The sequence below is a fragment of the Anopheles maculipalpis genome, chromosome 3RL (genome assembly GCF_943734695.1).
Source record: "Anopheles maculipalpis chromosome 3RL, idAnoMacuDA_375_x, whole genome shotgun sequence".
Classification (NCBI taxonomy): domain Eukaryota; kingdom Metazoa; phylum Arthropoda; class Insecta; order Diptera; family Culicidae; genus Anopheles; species Anopheles maculipalpis.
Window position 1 is genome coordinate 72519531 of NC_064872.1, and position 16914 is coordinate 72536444.

Here is a 16914-nt window from a genome sequence, read left to right on the forward strand (position 1 = left end):
TCAGGCACAGAATTGCTCAAGCTTGTCACAGGGTTCACCGTACTTCACACGATCGTGATAAAATAAACAAAACATTCTTCCTCCCCGTGTCTGCCAGACATCTTGAGATCAAATGTCCTCGAAAGGGGGAGATGTTTTTTTTCAATGCTGGTGCGGCAATGCGACACGCGACGCACATCCTCCCATCTTAGTGAGGGCGCAGTCTTTCTGCAAAGTTGACAGATTTTTGACGCCAAAACAATTCTTCCCCAAAACCCAAACTTCCGATCGGACTCGCGTCGTTGGCCTTTGTGGTCGATCTCTCTCGCTCTACACGTTTACCAACTTGACGCCGGTCTCCGGTATACGGTCTGTTTACTCAAGTAATCTTCAGGCTGGAGTGTATCATCCGCTGGAACACGCATAACCGCTTGCAACCGAATTCGAAGAATGCTGACGTTTGTTGCTAAGGGAGGCGTTCGTTTGCGAGACAAACGTTTTGCAACACTGTTTATTTGTTGTCTGAAACGTTTCCTCGGGTGGTGGTGGTGGGTGGTCTCGGTTAGCAACATCCAACTACAGCTGGAGCAGATGTTGTTGTGTGTAGACGATTGAGACAGGGTAACCTTAAAAAAAAACTGATAAAAATGTCTGTAGATCGTTCAAAGATACGGCCAGGAGAACTCGTCTAATTTACTCTAAGAAATTAATTTCTTCTTCTTAAATATCTCGCCTAAAATGATGCCCTCTTACATGACAAAAAAAAATCATTTCGACCATCGTGGTGTACTATATCTCTTGCAGGGCTCCACAGTGCACGGCCACAACCCAAGCGCCTCATTCCAATGGGTTGACACGTCTACATCTACCCGTGCAGCAGAACGAGCAGTGGAGCAGTGGGAAGAGCGGTTGGCCGGAGTGGGAAAGAACCTACCATCTCCGGAGTGTTTCCAGCGGTTCCGGTAGCAGGTAGTACCCATAACCCATACACATACATTACCCCGAGCGCCATACTCTATCTTACTGGTTGATAATTACTGTTATGTTCAGCACACTTTTTGTCCACAAAGCCCCACCGCAATTGCGTGTCCAACCTTGGAGGTTGCACGGTAGAATCGTCCGCCAAACGATTGCCGGGCGGTGTGGATTGATGAGGGGAAGGCAAAAGAAAAAGTTCCTATTGCAGTTTCGTGACTGACGCTGGCTGAGCAGTGGGTACTGATAAGGCTACCGATGATGAGGCTACAGCTAATGAACACAGTAGAATGTTGCAACGTTTGCTTTACTGGCGCTCGTGTGCGCCATATTGTTGAACCACACGGATGAGAGACACGCGCGGAGGTGGTTCGAAGATCGGCGGCCTTGGGTGGTGGTAGCCCGGATGCACGTGATTGTGGTCGCATATCTAGCTGAGGTAGGCCATTGCTGCGTGCACTGGGAGCCCTTGGGGGGGAAAACATCGTCCAACGAAAAGCCTCCGATAACTTGACGAAAGAATCCATTTTGGTGGAAATCGTTTGTAGATCATTGGACCCGGTTCGACCAGACAGACGGTCAAATACGGGATCCAACCGAATCAATCGGAGGGAAACGACTGATACTAAACAGACGTAAACCAAGTAGATGAGTTTGGGGGGAAAGAACTTTGTTGCCTTTTGAACCCGTTCGCTAACCTCAGTCGGGCAAAACCGTCCTGCTGTGCAGGGAAATGTTGGCAGTTTGTCAAGATCTTGCAAACAACAACAAGGCTATTATTGTGAGTTTCCTTTAGCGTTTGGTAGGTGGCGTTGATTTTGTGCAATGATTCCCAAATCAAGAAGTCGCAATTGTGATTTAAAGCTAAAAACACGTGTCACATAAATGAAGATCGTTGGGGATCGAATAGCAGTGAGGTACCGAAGCTTGTTATCAAACGGTCATTTGTTTTCTGTCGGCATTTGGGTAAATCCCGCTTTATTCATCATCAGCAAATATTGTGCAAATTAGCCTCGCACCGTGTCCGCACCGTGTGACTCACTGTGTACCTAAGTTTGAATGCCATAAGGCACGCCGTCGCACTGTTTCCGGCTAGACTATTAGCACCTACCAAACCCAGCCAAGTGGTACGAATCCTGTAGATGTCTCTGTAAGATAAACCTGTGATAACGCTTTGATGTACTGCGATGTACTGCGATGTTGTTCCTCGCCCATGATCATCGCCATGACACCGATACCGATTATCATATCGTCAAGATCTCCTCCTGAGCCGACCGTAACATCTGGTAGACGATTGGCTGTGCTGTGCAAAAGTGTTTATTGACTTGAGTGCTTCAAGCAACGGTTTTGCAACACATATATTTGTCACTTACTGCGTTGGATATATGGAATTTGCCTCCAAAAAACCATGGTCCTCATTCTCGGAGGCGTTACGCTTCGATAGTTTTCAACACATTATATGCCTTTTGTCAGCTGTCGTAATCACTACGACCGACATTTGCTGGAGGTGCCAAAAGGTGTGAAATGTTGTCGATTCAACAAGGGTTGAATCCATCGTTGGACCATCAATGGGCAAAAATGTGCGTGGAAGGGAAAATCGTTAAGCCAAATCACAACTGATCGTTGTTTGTGGCGGAAGTAGTGCAAGATCTCTTCCACCAAGTTCATTAGCTTGATTTGGGTAATTTTTAACTTAACCTTTTCGTGAACAGCTTTTCAATGTACATATATTTCTGTAACACTTTACTACCGTCGAACATTCAAGGTTATGCCTACTAATGTGATTCCACGCTCATTTTGCTTTGCTTTTCCAGAGTGCTTTTGTCAACGTTTCATTCCGCAGTCCATTAAGTGGTGGTTGCGTTTTTTCCATCCGTGAGCGATCCGTTTGAAATAGAAGCCTAGAAGCCACTGGCACTGGGCGAAAAGTTGCCCAAGGAAATCTTTCGTATCCTGTCTTGCCGGACGCTCGCCGAAGAAATCCACCTCGAAACCCGATTTCCAATGAGAGTAGTCCAGTGCGCAAGGTATCAAACAGCGGCGTCCCACCCGGCATCCGTCTGCCCAACCGGTGCACCATCAATCCGAGGACTGGGGGAACTGTTCTGCTACAGCTACTACGCCGTCGCCACCATTCTGCTGCACCTGTTTGCCGTCCTGCCGTTGATCATTGCCGACCTCAACTATACGGCACCGATCGGCTGCTGGCAGCCATAAGAAAGCTCCTCGAAGCTACCGTCGATTACGCACCACACGCAACTGCTTCCTGATTCCTCGGGCCAGGAATTAAGGAACAGGTGATCGTCACAAGCGAACATTCCATTTTGTGTAGCTGTGTTATCCGTATCGCGTGGAAACGGCTATCATCATGCTGAAGGTTGTTGGAGCATCTTGGCAAAGAACCCGGATAGGGTCCTACATTCTGATCGGCGCGCTCATGCTTGCAGTTGCTGCACTATTCCTGGCCGATATGGAGCGGTAAGTGCGTGCGATTAAGTAAGAATAGCTCTAGGAAAAATTAGTTTTCCGAGTTTTAAGAGATCTTTATGGATTATCGGGGTTTTTTTCTTGTTTCACTCTCTTTCAACAGTCCAAGCTACAAAGGAACCTACTGTGCCACAACCTACTGGGCACGGAACTCTGGCTACCGGCTAGAGTTCTGGGGCCAACGTAATGATCTCGATCTCGTACCGAAGGGTGCGGTACGCGCATGCTTCCGTGACAGCATTCTGACGAATGGATGGTCTCAGCTGGAGCTAGAATCTCAATCCACCTACTCGGATACGGTGCAGGCGTATGCGGCCGGCATCATGGAAGGTGCACTAACCTGGCACAACATCTACATGCATTGGTCCAAGTAAGTATGCTAGTTGTTACCGATCGCTAGACGAAATTTGTTCTACTATCATCATGTTGTTCAACTCCACAGCACCATCGATGCAGTTTGCTCAAAAGACGTAGAGTCGGAAGAATTTTGCGACTGGTTGCGCGGTCTCATCACCACCAACGTGGACACTGTGAAAAAGATGGCAGACATGAAGGGAAAGCACAATCGCTACTGGTACCAGATTGCACTGTTTTACGATCAACTCGATGGGCTCGAAATTGGTTTCCGAAAGGGTGTGAAGCGTTCGCGAATGGATTACGAAATTCCGAAGCAGGACTTTTTGCTGATGAACGCTGCAGTTGATATCCGAGATTTGAAGATTTACTACACCAACTTTCTGGTGGAAAACAGTGGCCTTAAACCGGATCCAGCGAAGGGCATTATGTTGCTGAAGTTGCTAAAACAACCGAACGGTGTATCGAAGATTTTGCTGGGCCACACGTCCGACGGAAGCTACTCGTCGATGCTACGGATGGTGAAGAAGTACACGCTGCGGTATCACTTCTCTTCGAACGTTTCGCGATCGGCAGCTCCGAAAAAGGACGTTGAAGTGGAAGATAACTCCGTAGTGCCTGGTACGAATATCGTTTTTACCGGCTATCCGGGTGTGCTTGCATCGCTCGACGATTTCTATGTGATTAATGGGCGCCGTCAGCATAGACTAGTGGCAGCCGGGGTGAAGATGGAAAACGATCACATTAACCTCTGGCGAAAGATTGATCTAGTGCGATCGGTCTCGTTGGCACCGCGTGTAATGGCGGCAAATCGTCTTGGAACTAGTGGTCGCTCTTGGGCACGTTACTTCACCCGCAACCCATCGACTGGTGTGAAGCAGTGGTTGGTGATCGATATGTCACGCTTTGTAGCTGGTAATGGCAGTGACGTAGATCTGCTGACCGCACAGCAACCATCGTTGGAAGTGCATGTAGATCGATCGGAGGAGGAGAACGAGATTCCAACCACACTCGAGCAGGATCAGCCGCAACGTGTTGTTACCAAACGCATGGAGGACTACGTCGACGATGACTTCAAACAGCATACAGCTGGCGCACGCCAAGTTCGAATGATTACCATTCCAAAATCTCCCGAACCGATCGAAGCTGAGGAAGCGAAGGGAGGCGCGTTTGGTGCAGGAATGTTTTGGGTAGTGGATCAACTGCCCGGCTGGCTACATGCGGAAGACATTAGCGAAAAGATCGTCGCCGATGGTTATTGGTTAACGAACGGTGTGCCTTACTTTAAGGAAGCGTTCGATATTGGACAGGCAGACGCGAATGCTACCACCAACACCACCACGACCACCATGGAAAAGATCCTACAAAACATCACCGATCTGGAGACGCTGGCCAGGTTCTTCCGGCAGTCCGCATATCGGGGCGATCTAGATCAGGCTGAACCAGCCGCTTTTGGTAATATCGATTTAAAGCTGTACACGGAAGCATCCGACGGTACGGTACACTTCCGAGCGTATTCTGGCCCGCTGTATGATCCTACGCGTAGTACCGGCAGCACGACAGGCCAAGCGGCTAAGCGTAGCATCATTAAAGCGGAACCACTACAGCAAGCTTCTTCTGCCGAGCGCGAAAAACTAACGCAATCAGAATCGGGCAGTGCGATCAGCGGCGCAGGCACCTCCGTAGGCTCTCGTCCATTTGATTGGAGCCGAATGTTACCATTCGAGGTGCGCCATCAGGGACATCCGGATGTGTGGGACTTTGAGCATATTACACCGGAATGGGCGTGGATTTGAGGTGCAGAATATGGTGGCACGGTGGCTTTTAGTTCAATTGTTTCCTCTTTTATACTCCTCTTACACACTCTCATACATCATAGTTTTGTGGCACCGATGTGCAATAACTTTCTCAGATCACAATGTGTCTTCCAATGACCGTAAGAAAGATCCCAATTCTTCTTCGATCAATAGAAAACTCTTCTAAAATGTATGAGCAATCACTGTTTCTGAAATGAATTTTAGACAAATTTAACATATTTGCGCAATGTTGCCATTCCTGTTGATGGCGTTGCGCTAGCAATTACAAACACAACAAGTTTTATAGATCAATTTTAAAACAGAGAGAAAAAACAATAGAAAAGGATAAGACGGAATCAAAATGAACGTTTGTAAAGTACAATTTCTTTAACATTATCCGAACTTAATTGGGGAGTTTAACTCAGGGTATAGGTGGGGATCTTCTATTAAAAGAGCTTTTTTGCTTTTTTTATTATTTTATAGAACCTTTGGGTCTTTAAGAACTCGTTCGCATGCTTCGTACCTGGGGTCCCCTTTAACGGCCGGCCTTCGTTGGCAAGTTGGTTACATTTAGGGTTACAATTTATCGATGGGGCATGAGTCGGGCATCCTCATCACGTGCTCCAATCATCATATCCTTCCAGCTTTGACTACTGTCCAACAGCCGACCTTCTTTAGCATGTTGGTCGGCTTTATCGTTTCCGCGAATTCCGGAATGAAACCGGAAATTCCCGTAATCGGATTTCAGGAGAGGAAGGGATGTCGTCAAGGTTCTGTATGTGAGGATCTTTGCAGATGCCGTGTTCGAGGCTGGCCTGAACGCTGGCACTTCGGTAAAGATGACGTTGAGTTTTTTTCGTTGCGGGGTCCTTGGAGGAGGATATGTAAGTGCAATTAGGAAGCTATTTGGCACACTTGTCGAGGCTTGAATGGATCCCAGAGCCGGCTGAGTCCTGATGAACGGAGCCGTCTGTGAAGATAGATGGCTGCTGCATTCTTCTTCCTTCAAATTTCTAATGTGCTGAGCGGAAGGAGGAAGGGGAGGAGGTTGAATTGGTATGCTGCAATTGAGACATACCGCGGCGGGGCTCCAACACGAGCATCGATTCCTGAGTACGATCAGATTCTCGAGTACGATCGCTAGAACGAGCTATTAACGCAAGCTGAACAACACGGGGTGCCCCTGTTATGAGGTACCCTGGTCAGGGTAGTTGTCGGGACACTAGGCGGTCCCGACAACTCGACTAACGGTCTGCTCCGCCCACCGTTAGTTCTACTACTACGTCTGGGGGTTCGCACGATTGAATTTTCACGTGGTCATGCAGTTTAGTCGCCTTGATGCAACGATTATTTAAAAAGCTTATTTTTCAAATGAAAGCTTCAAAAATCGTCTCAAGAGGGCGCTGATCTACTTTGCACAATGGTTTGTCAGATTGGATTGCAATCCAAAGTAGATTGCTTCATACCGCACCTACTGCACTGCACCTTTAAAATGAATTATTTTATAATTAAAATTCCGTCTAGATGCATTGTGTGAATATAACTATTGCTCACTCCAAAATACAAATTTTCCACAATCAAATCACAACGATGGCCGCAATCAAAACTTTTCTCAACCAAAAGCTTCACCCAACTGACAGCCGTGTGAGCTTTCATTGCTGTCTTTGATCGGTAAGGTGGAGAAGAGTACGGAGAAGCGCCGCCAAGGGAAAAGTCACCAAACCAGCAGCAGCATCAGCAGCAGCAAAACAGCCGACGACAACGATAACGTTGAAGACGAAAACGACGACGGGAAACACGGAATTTCACTCCTAGTGCCGTGAAAAACGACGATTCCATTGCGGAATTTGGTGTGCTAACGGGGTACGGGTGTTTGTGCTTTGCTGTAAACAATAGGGATGCGGTGTTGTGTGTGCACGCGCGTGTGTGTGTAAAGCCCACGGATGCATGTTCCTCGATGGACAGGCGGTGATCGAACCGATCCGGTGGCTGTACAAATCTAATTTATCATTCACCCCCGGTGCAAGATACATTTCGATGTATGTGTGTGTGTGCGTGGTGCTGAAGTTGTTATTCGCTGTGTGACGTTAAGGTTTATGAAAATCACGTGAAATCATAATTCTGATCGCAGTGTGCCGTGATCCAGCCGTGGCCAATGGGTGATAAAACGTGAAAATTGGCTGACGTTGCGAAGCAAAGAAAATGTGAATTGCTGCTCGCGCGTGTGTGTGTGTGTGTGGGGACGGTAATACAAAACGCGGCAGCTCCCAATGCCCCGTTGTCCTGCGGGGGTCGTCTGCCTGCACATTTGCACCACATCAACAATGCGCCTGCGTGCACAACCCGCGTTTTCCTCCAAACGCGTACCGCAAAATCTGTGACCAAACTGTGTGAACAAGAATCAAACGGGTGCGAGAGAAGAAAAGATATCGAAACATTCTGAACCACGGTCCTCAACGGCGGTGGCATTTTATTTGGCAGCACCAACAGCATCCTCATCGCCACAGCCCGTATGCTGTAATAGGTGGATTCTTAATCAAATTTAGGCACACACACTTCTCTCTTTGCAGCTGAAAATAGCTGCCTTATTATGCTGCTGTGGCGTGTGTCCCGTGCGTCCACAGATACGGGTGGAGGCCGGCACCATCCGGGCGGTTTCCGGACTGGGTGCTGCGGGTTTGACGGGTTGATAAATTGATAAATCCTACACCCGTAATCAGTGGCCAAGATAGTGGAGTGGCGTGTATCATGGCCACTATCTACCAAGCGGACGGCAATGGGAATGTTTACTTTGCTTGCGATGGTGCCGGTTTTTGTACCCAAACGAGGCACCGACATTAAATAACATGTCCGGATTACAATTTCCTAGACTAAGAAGTAAATGAATAATTAAATGCACCTAAATAATTGGTGGGTTCAAGATGGCCAAATTTCAAGAACAAGCGGTTTATTTATAGTAGTTCTTTGGTTAACACAAGGCTGCTCCATTCACGTCTGCTGGAAAACAGCTGTGTGAGTTTTCCTAGGGGGTTTTAAACGTTTCGTGGTAACAGGATATTTAAAAAAAATACAACAACCTTATTCCTTCTCCCTTTCCCTATGCATGTGTGTGTGTACTGGTGAACCTGTCGGAAGCGACACTAAAAAACGGCACCAAAAAGAAAAGGGCACGAAAACAAAAACACAACATTCCGGTCCGGTTTACTTGCGTGTGTACGCCCTTTCTCGCTGCTTATCACGCGTCATCCCTTTTTTTTCGTCGCCGTCATCGGTCTACCCATTGCCGACTACACGGACGCGTGCACAAGTGAATTTTCGGTGAGAGTGAGCGTGAGCTTGTTGTTGCGTTCACACCGGCCCTGTGTCAGTTTTATCGGCTTCGGTATGAGCACAGCTGTGTGTGCGTAGTATTGGTGTTGAAGTGCAGTGTCACGAGAGCGGCGAAGAACAATAGAAGAGGTCACAAACTGCATTGCTTTAGGGATTTTTGGGTGATTTTTGGGAAAACCTGGGTGAACAGTGATCACAAAGCAATCCGTGGCTAAACACGTTTTGACAGTTTCCCTTCTAGCCTGCCTACTGTGGTTTTTTTGCCAACCTCTCCATCACACGTCTGTGATGGTGTGCAAGCAAAGTGCAATTGTGTAATAAGAAAGTTTTTGCCCCCCTTTTATCTTGGCATTTTTGTAATAATTGGTGTGGTAATAATTTGTGTTTGCAGTAAGGAAGGAACCGAATCAGCATCGCTAAGCTATCCGGTCGCCATCGTGTGGTTTTGTGTCCCCCTAGTGTGTGCGCAGTACAGTGCCCCGACGGGTGTGTGTGTATATTGCGTGTGTTTTAGTGTGCGATCTTGTGTGTGTGTGTGTTAAAATTTGTGAGTGTATTTGTGTATAGGTGATTGTGCATAAGTCAAATCCACCCCACTCCCCCCAATCCTCTCCCGCTTTACGTACACACGCAGGTGCAAGTGCAAGTGCAACGGGATATAGCCAAGAACCAGCCGGTGTGGTGAGTGAAAAATCAAGAAGAAAATATAAGACGTACAGTGCAGTGTATATCAACGGCCCTCCCAGCCAACAACCACGAGACGACGACAGCGCCGGGCAGGAGTGACCAAATTTGCACGGTAGGTGTGACGCAGCGGCCGCTCTTTTTTGAATGGTGTTGTTGTGCGGTAGTGTTATTTCCATCCTTGACCATCGTCACTGCTGCAGTGTGGTGCAGTTGTTTTTTGTTTTGTGTTTGTGTGTGTGTGGAAACAATTGGATGCAAAATTTGTTTTTTCGGGGTTCGAGGATTTTTGGGTGGAATTTTTGGCAACGGTATGAAGTGTTTCTTCATTTCGCGTATATGGTAAACTTTTTGTAATATTTCAATCTGGGCAGATCCTATGGCCGAGACGATAGTGGTCTTCATACGCCAGGACCTCGGCTCCACATATGCAAGACTGACTAAGGACAAATTCATGTCAAGGAAACCAGAAATAGAAGTTCAAGGTCTCTCGAGACAACCGCAGATTATATCTTTGTCATATATCGTCCGGACTATTTTTCTTGGATATCTAACAATGGTTTTCTATGGTTCAACTTATACCCTCCTAATGGTTTTAGTAAGATTTTGTCACGATTTTTATGTACTTTATGTGACAAGATAGTTTTACAGTAAAGCAATAGGGGAGGCCATCCTTAAAGATTAGGAAATAGTGGGCTGTATGATAGCTTCAACCCAAAAATCAGAAAATATTTAGCCAAAGACTAACTTCTTGCGAGTTGGGGGCTCCCTGCGGCCTCTCTGTCCGTGAAACATAAAATCAGTCGCTGTTGTCTAAAGTTGTCTGAAGTCTAAGTTGTCTAAAATGTGAAAGCAACTTAAGATAGAAAGATAGTAAGGGATGATTTAGTGGTAGAGGCCACAGCGGTCTTCACTTGGCAGGACCAGGGTACAAATCCCATCCGTACGGTTCCCCCTTAGTGATGGCTGACTGACGTAGCATCAAAAAGCCTCGTTAGTCATCGTCCTTACAGAGCCAAGAGGAGCAAGATGATTTAATAGTTTATCAATACAGTCAGGCCGTCCTCAAGGAATAAATGAAAATAATAGTGGAGTCAACGGCCATCAGTGGAGGGGCGGTGTAGGTGTACGTGTATCGGAGAGTCTAGATAGCTATTAGATGGCCGGCGTGACCTTAGAGGTCTCTGAGCCAAAAAGAAGAAGAAGTGGAGTAAACGATGGCTTCAGTCTGAAAATCTTAATATTTTAGAAAGCTTGTGCCCAACATTCGAGAAGTAATCCTATTGAAGCTATTGAAGCTCGAGACCTTCGTGCGACCGCTCTGTCCGCGCACCATAAAATCCGCCACTGAGTGTACCTGTTCCGGCTTGACTGCTTACGATTCTTCGTCTGTTTGATAGAAACTGGCTAACAAATTTCAGGATTTTAGGATGAAGTCATCATATACTCCACTGACTGAAACCGACTTCTGGTTGTGTAGCAACAGCGGCTTTTGACACGAAAGGACCCAGATATCCTGGACCTTTCCCTCGTAGTGAAGGTCAGGACTGAGTGAAGGAGTCATTAGATGATCGGAACGACCTAACAGAGCTCGTCAAGTCCAGAAGACTAGTTACTAATTAAGAAATCAGGACATTCGAATGAAATCGTCAATTAATTTTATATGCTACTTCTTTGGCTCTGCAACCTCAAAAGGTCTTCTTGGCTTGCCATTTACGATTTACCTTGATTTGTATTTACCCGTACATGGATAATCAGTACTAGGTAGAAAGAACCCTCGGGACATAACTCGACCTATTCTGTGACATAAAGAATGTTCAAGAATTTAATTTTAATTCCCAATAATCTGATTCAGCAGGACTTGATCAGGAACTTATTTTAGCTGACGTCACATAATTATCAATTCAATCTAGTCGTTGTTTACCTCTGGTCCTTGATTCAGCCCATTCTGCGTCAAAAAATTCGCCTCAAGAACAATGACTATTTACAAATCTTGACCCCAACTGTGTTTGTGCCTGATTTCTCTGCCGCCCAAAACAAAAGAATCGTTTGGTACGACTCGATGCTTGATCCACAAGCAAAGTTGTGGCATTGGAGATGGTTTTAAGATTTCCCTTAAAACACAGAATCAGATTGCGGGAGAAAACTTTTCCATGGTTCTCCGAGCACAACGTGGCGTAGTAAGCTGTTAATGTATTCAATAGCTCACGCTCCTCGAGGGCATGGTATAATTAAATTGGCAAACAAAAACCTTCCAATAAAACCTTCTAAACTGTTGAGGTTTGTGCTGGTGGAGGAGCATCAAAACTGACAGCATTTAATGGTTTATTTGGAATGCTTTTGCAAAGAAGCAACACACCATACACACACAAACATGGTACGCGGTGGTAGTCCTTCCAACGGGAGAAATGGGAAAATTTACGAAGGAAACTCGTGTGACACGGCGGTGTCATGCAGCTTGTGACGGTGATCTCTTGATTGACTCCGCCACCAAATAGCTGGAAGTTCCGAAACCAGCGCGCTGGGCTTCTGGATGGTGGCGACAAAATCTTCCGAGAGCACCTCTTCGCTTTCAGGTAAACTTTCGCCTACGGAGCAGTACAGTGGTTCTCATTAGGGAACCACCACGCATCCCAACCCGTACGAATCGATTCGTGATTTTGCGAATCATTATCTGTGAACTTTGCTGAAGGACTCTGTGGTTCGGTATGTTAGTTTCCGCTTTTACTTTTACACCGTAGGTTCGGGGACGCATTTAATGTTGGTGTCCGTACACCCTGTATACATCTTCATCTCGTACGTTAAATGTCTAAACTCTCTAGCCAAGAGCATTTCGGAGCACATAAGTCTGGAGTGAGGGAAAACTTAACGAGCACGAAGCCATTTCCACACCCTCGCTGGGATACGCTCTGTATGTCGATTGATTGAATCGTAGTAGTTTCCTCCGAACTATTTTATCCTCGCACTTGTGGAACCTGTAGTATGTCTGTGTGCAAAGTTGGTACCAGTTTCATCGCTGTCCAGGTCTGTTATCCAACGTACAGCTTCTGCTTACGATTGGAATCCGGACGTAAGTGTGACTGCTGCTTTCGTCAATGACTCAATCTATTGGAAATCCACAATATGGAACTCCTGGCACAATTGCCAATAGTTTGTGCTCGTAAAAGTTCTTACGCGGAGGCTCGGAAGTGTGTACCGAGGACGAGTGGGTTAGTTTTGAAGTTTACCGTACTCCAAATAATTGCTGTTCGAGGCAATCGAGGCTTGTCGCAAATAATTGCTCTTTCCGAGGACCTTTTTTTGGCGTTCGCCGCCGAACCTACTCGCCGCAATTCAAATTAAATTAAATTTGGACTCGCTGGAGCTTTGCAGTAAGTGGTTGTTGTTGACCTGCGTGCTTTATAAGTTTATAAGTAAGAAAGAAAAAGGACTTTTTAAGTTCCATGCAAGGAACTTGGGCTTTTGTGTGTCCTGCATTGTGGAACATCTCAGTGAGACAAATCTGCTCTGACAACCTTTAAATTGCCGTTAAAAAACCGGGTCACTTAAAGGTAATTTAAGGGGTAAATTAGCAGTCCTTTACAGGCCCAAATCGAGCAGTTTTACTTGTCAAATCCAAAAAAAATAAATTTTTTTGTATCGATTTGTTGTTGTTGCTGATCTGCGGAACTGAATGAATGCTAGTCGTGACGATATTTTGAACGTTTTAGATGGTTAATTGAAAGAAATACGTCTCATCCACGGCTCCAGACATTAATTTACACCTTTATTTGCATTAATTTACACCATTTTGCTTTATTTACCAACACATGAAATCCTTAATATATCATTAAATTAACTTATCGTGTAGTAGAATTTCTTAAATTTATCATATTTTTTAACAGTACTGTGTCGACTGTAAACATCATTTTATCTTTTAAGAATAGTCAAATGTATTTTCCATATATTTATCGGTTTTATCGGTTACTCCCCTTACCTCCCCTTAAGCCTTACTGAATCGATATTTACTTACTTACTTATCAGGCGCTATAAACGCTTTGCGGTCTTGGCCTGCCGAAGCAGAATCCGGAACTCCTCACGGTCTCGCGCTGTCGTCCGCCAATCCTTTATCCCGGCCTTAATGACAGATGATTCCACGCCACCCTCGCACCTCAATCTGAGTCTACCACGCCTCCTCTGTCCGTGTGGACGGCCTGAAAGGACTTTCTGAGCTGGGTCGTCCGGTGCCATGCGTATAAGATGGCCAGCCCATCGGAGCCTGGCGAGCCTACTTCGCTGCACGACGGTGAGGTCGTCATACAGTTCGTACGGCTCGTCGTTGTAGCGGCTGCTCCAATGTCCTTCCACACATACGGGACCAACGATCCTTCTGATCATCTTCCTCTCGAATGCGGAAGAGGGCTTCGTCTGTTTTGGATAGGGTCCATGCCTCAAAATACACTGAATCGATACAGCAATTGTTAATATTGTTCAGTAAACAATAATAACTTAAATTTTTCCTATATTTCGATATACGCACGGAAAACACTGCAACCCTTACATTATCGTCAATTTACCGTTTCAAAATGCTTCGCGTAGTTGGAGATGCTTCCATTTTTTTCACGGTTTATCCGTTGGTAAACATTGCTTAATTAATAAAAAGCAGTTTTCATCCTTTACTGAGCAATATTCAAGCTTATTTTTAATATTTTTTAATAGAATAAATGCACAATAACAAAGATACCCTTGAATTTCCCACTAAATAGCCCATGTCAAATGTTTCTAACTTCATACCGCCATAGCCAAAACTGCTCTACAGGGCTGTGAAGCACGATCGCAGATTGCTCGATTTGATTCCCCAAGCAGCATCCGCACGGTGGCAGCTCTTTGAATCGATAAAACAAAACAAAACCACACGGTGTCCTATAAATAGCGGCTCCCCATTTCCTTATCCGAATGTTTTTGGGCTGGACGGTTTTCTTGGAAAACGCACCAAAGTGGTGCCATTTTTGAGTCTTTCCATTTCTTAGAAAGAAATGAACACGAAAACTGCTGATTCGTGTACTGCAGGCAAATAGCAGTCGTCAGATTTAAGGATTCTGATCGTTATTGTTCCGTGAAGCGACTTTCAATGCTCCCCGACCGGAAGATAGACTACTGGACGCTATTTATAGCCGCCTGACAGCTATGAGGCGAACCTTCTTGCTTCATATCTCGGCAGCGTACAGCTCCATCTAGCCAGCAGCCAGAACCAACCATTAAATAGTCCCCACATACCTCCCCCAAGAATGGGATCAAATCAAACAGTGCTACTTTTTCTCCGGTGGATGAACCTTTTATTGCGTGTCCAGGCAGTCCTGCATCGAAACCAAGGAAAGCATTGGGGGAGCAGCTAGCTGGGAGTTCGAAGCGAAGTGAGCAAAAGGCAAAAAAAGGGACATACCCCATTATGCGGTGATGAACGCTTAGCGTTACTCTCTACGTTAATGCGAATGCGGGGAAGTACTGCCGGTGGAGAAAGGCGGACCTAACAGGGGCGGCACATGAGCTGCCTTTAATCGAGTAGAAGGAAACAAAAAAAGGGGCGAAGATAAAATGAGTTTTATTTCGAACGGAACTGATAGAACGCATGATACTGTGCCGGAACTTCCTAGTATTTAGGGTATGGGATAAAAATTAGACGTTGTTTGCTGTTGCTGCGAGGACGCTTTTGGATGATGAAGGATACAGCCGACAACCCGGGAATGGGATATGTATGTGTTGAAGGTACGTCATCAAATTTGACTCACCTACAACGTTACCGTGCTGTGGCTTTCCGGTACTACTGCCGGAGTCTGCATATGGTTTTAAATGGAAGGGAAAACCACCACGCTTCCAGGGTTTAGGGGTTTCGATTTGGGCCTATTGATTTTTCGTTGCTGGAAGCCGTGTCTCCAGGAAGGGAGTGGTGGTAACTATTGGAAGTGGATCGACTCTTTAAAAGCCCGGCGGCAAAGCGTAGGTACCACCAATTTTCATGGTTGTTTTTGGAGTGGGTTGTATAGCCTTTTTGTGGAGTGGAGTGGTGGTTGATGGATGAAAACTTGGCTCTAACCTCGGTTGGAATTTCGGCGAAGCGATTCGGAAGTGATGAGAAACAAGGGATTTTCGGTGAAAGTGATGATACTGACGTGTTTTGATGGTTGGCTAGGCGAACCACCTGCGCATTTTCGCTGTGTGGTTTAGCGAGAACACGACTGAACTATTATTATAGAAAAAAGAGAATTTCCTATGGTAAGGTTAATTCGTTAACATTTCATCATCATCATCATGTTGGCCTGCTCTTTTAAAGAGCAACGTCGTCGTGACATGGTCAACAATCTCCAGGAATCTCGATCCCTGGCTGCAGCTTCCCATCCATGTAGGCATCCGATCTCCGACAGGTCTCCCTTCACCTGTTCCAGCCAACGAACTCGCTGTGCTCCCTGACGCCTCGTGCTGAACTGGGGGTCGCTGACGAATACCTTCTTGGCGGGGCATGAGTCCGGCATCCACAGCCATCGTATCCTGCCGGTCTTTGCCACCGTCAGGATGTTCGGTTCTCCGTATAGCTCAACAAACCTCGTGGTTCATCCTTCTCCTCCACACTCCATGCTCGACCACACCGCCAAAGATGGGTCGGATGGTCCAAGACTCGTGGCCATACAGGACCACCGGGCGCATCAGTGTGTGATATATCTCACATTTTGTGCGGTCTCGAAGTCCTCTGGATCTCAGCAGACGGTGAAGGCCGTAGTAGGCACGATTAACCTGCACAATGCGTCTCCGTATTTAGCTGCTGACATCATTATCCGAAGTTACGACAGTCTCAATATAGCAGAACTCCTCTACCACCTCGAGGTTGTCGCCGTCGACTAACACGCTGCTTCCGTTGGCATTTATTTTGCATTGAAAATCTGATAAAAGATAAATAATTGCTCCTTTTTATATTATATTGCTGTCGTTTATGTTCTTCCTTTACTTTTTATTTATAAATATCTTTTTTTATGTTTTGCCATCGATCACTTATTATTATTTGTATCTATATTTAATTGTACGTCTGTTCGGACACGGCCGTGACAGCAATATGGGACAAAAATAAAATGACACAGAAGCGTTCCAAAAAACAAAAGAAAAAATCCCGAAGATATTGATGTGTTCTGCTGTGGGAATGCGCCAAGAACACATCCGGAAGCAAAAGAAAGGACACTATTGAGCAAAGGATGTCTTGCTCGTGAAAGACGATCCTTAGTGTCGGATTTTGTTTCTCCAAGCATATTATCCGGGCAACACCATCACGGCACAGGATATC

General features: G+C 46.0%; 2 protein-coding genes across 6 annotated transcripts in view; both read left to right on the forward strand.

The window, feature by feature from the left end:
* Window positions 1-16914, forward strand: part of LOC126561999 (protein alan shepard) — a 416355-nt gene that overhangs the window by 206388 nt on the left and 193053 nt on the right. For 3 of the 5 annotated variants that reach the window (XM_050218402.1, XM_050218404.1, XM_050218406.1), the window contains exon 1: window positions 9686-9720. The exons of 1 other annotated variant lie outside the window; for it this stretch is intronic. The gene's annotated coding sequence lies outside the window, so the exon portion shown is untranslated. Of the gene's footprint in view, window positions 1-9685; window positions 9721-16914 lie in introns of those variants that run through there. One more of the 5 variants, XM_050218408.1, reaches the window with a different exon arrangement.
* On the forward strand, window positions 3251-5591 carry LOC126561760 (putative phospholipase B-like lamina ancestor). The gene is made up of 3 exons (XM_050218070.1): window positions 3251-3432; window positions 3545-3811; window positions 3884-5591. The coding sequence occupies exons 1-3, from the start codon at window positions 3323-3325 to the stop codon at window positions 5589-5591; spliced, it is 2085 nt and encodes a 694-aa protein (XP_050074027.1). The 5' UTR covers window positions 3251-3322.